Here is a 9115-nt window from a genome sequence, read left to right as displayed (position 1 = left end):
AGATTGCATGATAATTGATTTCCAAAATGTGATAAAGAGAAGTTGTTTGAGATTTATGTGCATTGCAAAGCTCACATATTATTGAGAAATTGCATGAGAAGAGAAATTGCATGAGAAAGAAGTTGCATAAGATATATGTGTTATCTATCTATTGTGAGGAAAATAGTATTTTGGAGGACCGTTAGGACTATGTCCTTTCGAAAGAAAAAAGAAAGAAAGAAGTTTGAGAAAAGAAAGAAACGGTCACAGAGGACCGACATATATTTTGAAAGTGACTTGGTCGATATTCCCGAGTAAGAAACGGTCACAGAGGACCGACAGATATTTAGAAGTAACGAGGTCGATATTCCCGAGTTGCTAGGTTGGAGACTACCCGCCGAGCTTGGAATCCTAGTTAGGGGGTGTGAACACTGAAAGTACGATACCTGATTCTATAGAGCAAGAACGAAAGAAAGAAAGAAAGATTAAGAACCAAGAGAGTGGTTCTGTGGGCGAGTTGAGTATTAAGCCGGCTAGATTGCCGAGCCCGGATAGGTCCATTCACGATTCGTGAAGTTCCTACCTCCCCCACGAGTTAGAGGTTCCGTTGATACGGATGTGGCGGCTGCACGAGTTTGCACCGTTCGCTAGGGCTTCGCTATGGTGTAGTACCTGCCTCGCACAAAGAAGGGTAAAGAGATTCATGAGAAAGATTGAGAAAGAGAAAAGCGAGTCAAGTGACTCAACAGAAAGTAAGTAAGAAAGAAAGAAAGCGAGTCAAGAGACTCAAGAGAAAGAAGAGAAAAGCGAGTCAATGTGACTCAACAGAAACCAATACATAAGAGCGAGAGTATATATATATATTTATACTTATAGTATCATGGCATATCTTATTACATGATTTGCATTTAGAATATGATGAGAAGAATATTACTTTGTTGTTGTTTAAGAGTTGGCATGATAGCATGAGCTTGCATGTTGGGTTTTAAGTATCTCTTTATCTATCAGTTTGAGCATGAGTTTGCGTATTGAGCTATGTTTAGAGATATCTGTTAAAGCATGAGATTTGTGTTTAAGTTGAGTACATGAGAAAACATGTTTATATGAAGTATAGGTTGCAAGCATATAGAATTGTTTATGAGCATGTTACGGGATTGTTGTTTAAGTGTTGCAAAGTACTTGAAACTACGTGTGATTGCCAAACGTTTTCCAAATCTATATCTATAGTATTTTACAGGGTTGAGTGGCTTTATACTTAGCATTCGTGCTAACGGATTTATTTTTTTTCAATTGTTTTATAACCCCTATCAGGTGGGCCAAGTGTTTGAGCGTGCACGAGTTAGATTAGTGCGTAGTTATGAGTTGTTAGATTCTAGTTTAGACTCTATTTTGGATGTTGATGTTTAGATACTGTTGTTGATCTTTTGATGGTGCTAGGACACCGGGATTTGTTCTCCAAGTACTGATGTAGTCTTTGATGAGCTTGACTCTAGATAACTACCTTTCTTTAGCCTGTGCAGTCATCGTGTGGTGACTGTGGCGGTGACACCCGTTTGATGATTTAAGTTATAATCTAATATCGTTTAATTATCTTGTGAAGTTTAGTATTTGGGATTTTGATTTAAGAAAAGTAGGGTGTTACAGCCACCGTCTGAGCAACAACATCGTCGGACTCACCATCGTCTGTGTGTGTGTGTGTGTATGTGTGTGCGCGCGCGCGTGTAGAGAAAGATAAGGAACAAACGAAGAACAAAAACAGAAGTCGATGAAGAGATTAGGAAGATGTTGATTAGTATATATATTGGGAAATCCGTGTGTACGTATATACTTATATATTAGGAGTAGGAGTTGGAATGGTAAGTAGGTTTAGAAAGATAATGATGATCATTGGAAAATATATATATATATATATATATATATATATATATATATATATATATATTAGTGATGTAACATATGCAACGTACATATATATATTATTAGGGCGTAATAATATATTTAATTTAATATTTAATGTAATAATAATAAAGATGTAAAAGAAGTAAAATTATATTAGGAAGTAATGATTTAATATAAATTTTTTTCAATAAACGTGAACACAATAAATGCATTCATATTGCTAGTCTCATTTGACCAATTATTATTATTATTTTTATTATTACTATTATTATTATTATATTATTTTATTATTATTATTATTGTTATTATATTATTATTATTATTATTATTATTATTATTAAATAATAAATAATTATTAGACAAAGTTTAGGATTGTCAGAATTATGTTATGGAGTACTTATTTTGTGTATTATTATTATTATGGTAAGTATTATATAGTATTAAGGAAAATAAAGTAAATAAGGTAATAGCATTATTATTATTATTATTATTATTATTATTATTATTATTATTATTATTATTATTATTATTATTATCATTATTGTTGTTGTTGTTGTTGCTTCCACACGGAGGGAAAAAACTTTTGGCCATAATTTTGCTTTAATATATATAGAGATAGAGATTAAAGTAAACAATTTATAAAAATAAAACAAGAGGTACTATTCAAGAACCTTATACAAATATAATAAATATTAATATTTTATTCAATACTTCCACTTGAAACATGTAGAGGAATAAACTACCACTGCAAAATATCAATAGGCACTTGCAAGATCAAGAGTTCATAGTAAAACTAAGATCCCAGTCATATACACAAGAAGGAAAATCTACAGCTTCCTACACCATAATCTAATTGCATGACGTTGTCATCTATGCTACCAACAGTAACTCAATTGCAAATAGCACTCTACTAACAAAAACAAAGAGGACAAATAGTGAAGATGATAAAGACGATGACAATGCTACTCAAAAGAGAATTGAGAATAATTAGAAAAATTCAAACAAAAAATAGTATTTATTTAGACTACCGTTTTTAGAGTAAGTAGTTAGACTATCAATTTTATAAAGTTGCAAATATTTATTTTAATGACAATTATAATGAATCTCCTATATTATCTTGTATTCATATATATTTTGAGTTACATATTTAAATAAACAAATTCGACATTCAATTATTTATGTATGAGCTTCTCATATATAATCTTGTATTGATATACTTTCAAATACTTATTTAATTATAAACATTGGGCATTAACTCATTCGCGTAATGCACGTGTAAAACTAGTAATAACGATAAAGGTAACACTTGTGTGAGACCGTCTCACGAATTCGTGAGACGAGTCAAATCTTTGATTAATAAAGTCAAAAATCTGACTCATTAATCAAAACTTTGACCAATTAATTAAAAATCTGACCCGTCTCACGAATTGAGATCTATCATCTATGAGACAGTCATCTCACGAATTGAGATCTATCATCTATGAGACAGTCTCACATGTTACCTAAGTATACATTTTTTTCATAAATCAAAACATTTCTTTAACGGATAAAAAGATAAGTTGACAGCGGAATTTCGGTAATTTGCTCTTTATTTTTATTTTTATTTTTTTTCAAAGAAAGCAGGAAAAAGCTGCCTAGGTATTCTGCAGTGCGGCGACAGGGATGATGAAAACGTAGCTAACGTTGCGCGTTACATACGGCGCCTCTCTTCTTCTTTCTTCTTTCTGCTTCTTCTAAGCAGTCGCTCGTGAACCTCCATAGAACAACGCAAGAATCTACCCAAAGGTATTCTCTTTGGAATTCCCAATTTCTTTTTACGTTTTCACAAACATACAAACGTCCATACCCGCAAAAGGTTCGGTTTTTAACCCCCCCAAGGCGCCACCTTCAAGGTTCTATCTTATCTTTCTCTCTATCTACTGTATCACTGTGTTTTTCTTGACATTTAGTCTTTTAGATTGTTCTTTGGTGAAGTTAAGAGAACGAAGAGGAGGAGAGTGAGATTGTTAAGATGGGTTATTGTATGAATCGCTGTGAGAATGTTTCATCTAAGCTCATTTCCTCTTCATCATCATACGCTTTGAAGTCCCATTTAAATAAAGCTAATGCTTTTCGGGTATCTACCCACTTCACAAAACCAAGTGTGAAGAAAGATTATTCATGTTTGAACCTTCAATATGGGTCCCCAGTTTTGCATGAGAGTAAATTTAGGATCAGTGTGAGCTCGATTCGATGTGAAAATGGTGTTGTGAGTGAGCAGAAACTGGGGAAGAGAACAGATATAAAGAAGATTTTGATATTAGGAGCAGGGCCTATAGTGATTGGGCAAGCCTGTGAGTTTGATTATTCTGGGACACAAGCTTGTAAGGCTCTCAGGGAAGAGGGGTATGAGGTGATTCTGATTAACTCCAATCCTGCTACTATTATGACTGATCCAGAAATGGCGGATAGGACTTATATTGAGCCACTGACGCCCGAGATTGTTGAGCAAGTGCTCGAGAAGGAGAGACCGGATGCTTTGCTGCCCACCATGGGTGGCCAGACTGCTCTTAACCTTGCAGTGGCATTGGCTGAGAGCGGGGCGCTTGAGAAGTATGGTGTTGAGTTGATTGGGGCGAAGCTTGATTGCATCAAGAAGGCGGAGGATAGGGATCTGTTCAAGCAGGCAATGAACAATATTGGGCTCAAGACACCTCCTTCTGGGATCGGGACAACTCTCGAGGAGTGTTTTGAGATTGCTAATACGATAGGGGAGTTCCCGTTGATAATACGTCCAGCATTCACGCTGGGTGGAACTGGAGGTGGGATTGCCTACAACAGAGAGGAATTCGAGGCCATATGTAAGTCGGGGCTTGCTGCTAGTTTGACATCACAGGTTCTGGTTGAAAAGTCTTTGTTGGGATGGAAAGAGTACGAGCTCGAGGTTATGAGAGATTTAGCAGATAATGTGGTTATCATTTGCTCGATCGAGAATATTGATCCAATGGGTGTCCACACCGGGGATTCCATCACTGTGGCTCCTGCTCAGACTTTGACTGATAAAGAGTACCAACGGCTTCGGGACTACTCCATTGCCATTATCAGGGAAATTGGGGTTGAATGTGGCGGTTCGAACGTACAATTTGCTGTTAATCCAGAAGATGGAGAGGTGATGGTAATCGAAATGAATCCCAGGGTTTCAAGATCCTCAGCTTTAGCCTCGAAAGCTACTGGATTCCCTATAGCAAAGATGGCTGCAAAGCTTTCTATTGGCTACTCATTGGATCAGATTCCTAATGACATAACGAAAAAGACACCAGCGAGCTTTGAACCTTCCATAGACTATGTCGTCACAAAGGCAAGATTTCATTCCTTCTTACTCTACTTCTGTACTTCAACACCATTTGTCTTCTACTTAGATTGAGTTTAATTCTTTAATTACTGCATTAACAGAAGTGTTAGTTTCTTTTCTAGGCATCTAAGTATGTGATTAGTATTTGTTTAGCCTCTTTATTCAGTGCTTGATATCTGCAGGAAGATGTTGGCCGTGTTTGGTAAAATAGTTAGCCTATCAGCCAATTTTGGCTTATTTGACCACTATAAGCTGTTTGACTTGGTTAAGCAATCAATATGAGTGTTTGATTAATTTGCTTTTTGTAACAACTTATTGCTCCAAAATCCTAAAATTAAAAAAGCTGCTCAAAGTAGCTTTTTCGATCAGCTTTTTTGAGAAAGTCATTTTGTATGTAATCAGCTATCAGCTAACAACTAATTTACCAAACACTTTTCTACAATCAGCTAATACTATCAACTAGTCAAACCCACTAACCCCATCAGCTAACAACTATCAGCTAACAGTCATTTACCAAACACTCCCATTATCTCTATCACCTCTGTGGCTTTCTTCATGGGTTAACGGGACTTACTCTTTGAAAGAAAATCTGTAGTGAATGTATTGTTCTTTAAAAAAAGATTACCTCAGCCACACGTTTGATCCCTTTCTAAATTTCAGGGTTCTTTTTCTCATTGTTTGCTTCGATGTACTTGAATTATTGAGTAGTTTTTTATGCCACCTAATATCTCGTTTTTTTTTTTTTTTTTTTTTTTTTTTTTGGGCATATAATGTTAAATTGGACAGATACCTCGCTTTGCATTTGAGAAATTTCCAGGATCGGAACCAGTACTGACAACCCAGATGAAATCTGTTGGAGAATCCATGGCAGTAGGCCGAACATTCCAAGAATCATTTCAGAAAGCTGTTCGATCTTTAGAAACTGGCTACTCGGGATGGGGTTGTGCCTCGATCAAGGAACTGGACTGGGATTGGGACAAATTGAGGTACAGCCTTCGAGTTCCGAATCCTGATCGTATTCATGCCGTATATGCTGCAATGAAGAGGGGAATGACAATTGATGAGATACGGGAAATGAGTTACATTGATAGCTGGTTCCTAAGACAACTCAAAGAGCTAGTAGATGTTGAACAGTATCTTCTGACTCGCACTTTGTCTGGCTTGACCAAGGATGATTTGTACGAGGTTAAAAAACGAGGTTTTAGTGACAGCCAGATAGCTTTTGCGACAAAGACAACTGAGAGAGATGTTCGTTCAAAGCGCCTATCCTTGGGAATCAAACCAGCTTATAAGCGAGTCGATACATGTGCTGCAGAATTCGAGGCTGATACACCTTATATGTACTCGTCTTATGACTTAGAGTGTGAATCGGGTCCTACCCAAAGGAAGAAAGTTTTGATTTTAGGCGGGGGACCAAACCGAATTGGACAAGGAATTGAGTTTGATTACTGCTGCTGCCACACATCTTTTGCCCTTCAGGTTTGTTCTTTTTGTTTTTGTTTCTTGTTTTTGTTTTTTTTTTTTTTTTTTTTTTGGTCCAGTGTTGTCTTTAAATCAGTGTTGCAAAAATTGCGCCTAGGCGCTAGGCGGTCGGCCTCCTAGGCGCCCGCCTAGGTGTTCTAGGCGCTCTAGGCGCCCTAGGCGGTCCCCAGGCGCCTCTAGCGATTTTTTCAACATTGCTTTAAATAACGTACTTGATGTTGATTTTGTGCAGGATGCCGGCTATGAAACAATCATGATGAATTCCAATCCCGAGACAGTATCTACAGATTACGACACAAGTGACCGTCTCTATTTTGAACCTCTGACAGTTGAAGATGTCTTCAACGTTATCGACTTGGAGAGACCCGACGGCATCATTGTGCAGTTCGGTGGTCAAACGCCGTTGAAACTCGCTCTTCCCATTCAACATCACTTAGATGAAAACAAGCCAAAGTGTAGAAGTGGAGCGGGTTATGTTTGCATATGGGGCACTTCACCCGATTCTATTGATGCTGCCGAGGATAGGGAGAGATTCAATGCGATTCTGAACGAACTAAGGATTGAGCAGCCGAAAGGAGGCATTGCCAAGAGTGAAAAAGACGCTCTTGCCATCGCAGCGGATATAGGGTATCCCGTTGTTGTCCGACCTTCCTATGTGTTGGGTGGTCGTGGGATGGAGATTGTTTACGACGATGAAAAGCTTGTTACGTACCTCGAAAATGCTGTTGAGGTGGACCCCGATCGCCCCGTTTTGATCGACAGATATTTGTCCGATGCCATTGAGATCGATGTTGATGCGCTTGCTGATTTACATGGTAATGTCGTGATTGGTGGAATAATGGAGCATATTGAACAGGCCGGGGTTCATTCTGGCGACTCGGCTTGCATGATTCCCACCCAAACGGTTTCACCGTCGTGCTTGGAAACAATCAGGTCGTGGACGACGAAATTAGCAAAGCGGCTAAATGTGTGTGGGCTTATGAACTGTCAGTATGCCATCACAGCCTCGGGGGATGTTTTCTTGCTCGAGGCTAATCCACGTGCCTCGAGAACAGTTCCTTTCGTGTCCAAGGCAATCGGACACCCATTGGCTAAATATGCTTCGCTAGTTATGTCGGGAAAATCTCTCCATGACCTAGGGTTCACTAAAGAGGTTATACCGAGACACGTATCCGTCAAAGAGGCAGTTCTCCCGTTCGAGAAATTCCAAGGCTGCGACGTTCTCCTCGGTCCCGAGATGCGGAGCACTGGCGAGGTAATGGGTATATGCTTCGAGTCATCAATTGCTTTCGCCAAAGCGCAAATAGCTACCGGCCAGCGAGTACCGCTCTCGGGAACTCTGTTTCTTAGCCTAAATGACTTAACCAAGCGCCATCTCGCTACGATTGCCACCGCTTTCCTGTCAGTTGGATATCAAGTAGTTGCGACTTCCGGGACTGCGTATGTACTCGAATCCGAAGGCATTCCGGTCGAGCGAGTGTTGAAAATGCACGAAGGGAGACCCCATGCTGGTGACCTGATTGCGAATGGGAAGATTCAGTTGATGGTGATTACAAGTTCGGGAGACGCACTGGACCAGATCGATGGACGAAAGCTGAGGAGAATGGCTCTTGCATACAAGATTCCCGTAATAACAACAGTTGCCGGTGCTCTAGCCACCGCCGAGGCAATCAAAAGCCTGAAATGTAACAAGCTCGAGATTTCAGCTCTTCAGGACTACTTCGATGTCCCAAAGGAGACCGAGAGTAGCAAAAACCTGCAATCCGCATCCTACTCGTCTTCTAGTTGATTAGAAATTAGGTAAAAACGCAAACTCCTCTTTCTATCCTCAAACTCTCTTCTCAATTCCAGAATGCGTTTTACTTGATTGCTCCTCCGGTCATTATGAATTCTGACTTCCATCTTACATGTGAGCTCGATTTTATCTTCCTTTTAGATTAAGATGGTGTTACTAAAATTCTAAATAATTAGTGCAAAATCTGTTCTCTGTGATAGACTGCCATTATATTTCTACCGTTTCTGCTGTGCTTATGAAGATGAACTGATTCTACTTTTCGTGGGTTTGTTTATGGCTATGGAGCTCTGATTGGATAAGTCCCTGTTTGGTAACATAGTTATTAGTCAATTTTGGCTTATTTGACCACTATTAGCTGTTTGACTTGGTTAAACAATCAATATGAGTGTTTGATTAATTAGCTTTTTGTAACAAGTAACTTTTTCGATAAGTTTTTTGAGAAAATCATTTTTGCATGTAATTAGCTATCAGCTAACAGTTAATTTACCAAACACTTTTCTACAATCAACTAATGCTATGAACTAGTCAAACCCATTAACTCAATTAGCTAACAATTATTTATCAAACGCCCCCTAAATCTTTTTCCTTTGACAGGGACTTGCATCTTTTTCTTAAACTGAACCACCTTA

General features: G+C 38.5%; 1 protein-coding gene across 1 annotated transcript; it reads left to right on the top strand.

Annotated features, from left to right (window-relative positions):
• The first annotated feature begins 3485 nt into the window (after window positions 1–3485).
• On the top strand, window positions 3486–8743 carry LOC109188737 (carbamoyl-phosphate synthase large chain, chloroplastic-like). Its single transcript, XM_019339357.1, has 3 exons — window positions 3486–5215; window positions 5996–6688; window positions 6924–8743. The coding sequence occupies exons 1-3, from the start codon at window positions 3890–3892 to the stop codon at window positions 8478–8480; spliced, it is 3576 nt and encodes a 1191-aa protein (XP_019194902.1). The 5' UTR covers window positions 3486–3889; the 3' UTR covers window positions 8481–8743.
• Window positions 8744–9115: the final 372 nt, after the last annotated feature.

Source organism: Ipomoea nil, unplaced genomic scaffold (genome assembly GCF_001879475.1).
Source record: "Ipomoea nil cultivar Tokyo-kokei standard unplaced genomic scaffold, Asagao_1.1 scaffold1474, whole genome shotgun sequence".
Classification (NCBI taxonomy): domain Eukaryota; kingdom Viridiplantae; phylum Streptophyta; class Magnoliopsida; order Solanales; family Convolvulaceae; genus Ipomoea; species Ipomoea nil.
This window is presented reverse-complemented; position numbering and strand designations above follow the sequence as displayed.

Excerpts from the sequence above, each read along its gene's own strand:
- LOC109188737 (XM_019339357.1), top strand. The coding sequence starts at position 3,890 with ATGGGTTATTGTATGAATCGCTGTGAGAATGTTTCATCTAAGCTCATT. Across the intron at positions 5,216-5,995 it reads TAGACTATGTCGTCACAAAG|ATACCTCGCTTTGCATTTGA; the intron begins GCAAGATTTCAT and ends TAAATTGGACAG. Across the intron at positions 6,689-6,923 it reads ACACATCTTTTGCCCTTCAG|GATGCCGGCTATGAAACAAT; the intron begins GTTTGTTCTTTT and ends GATTTTGTGCAG.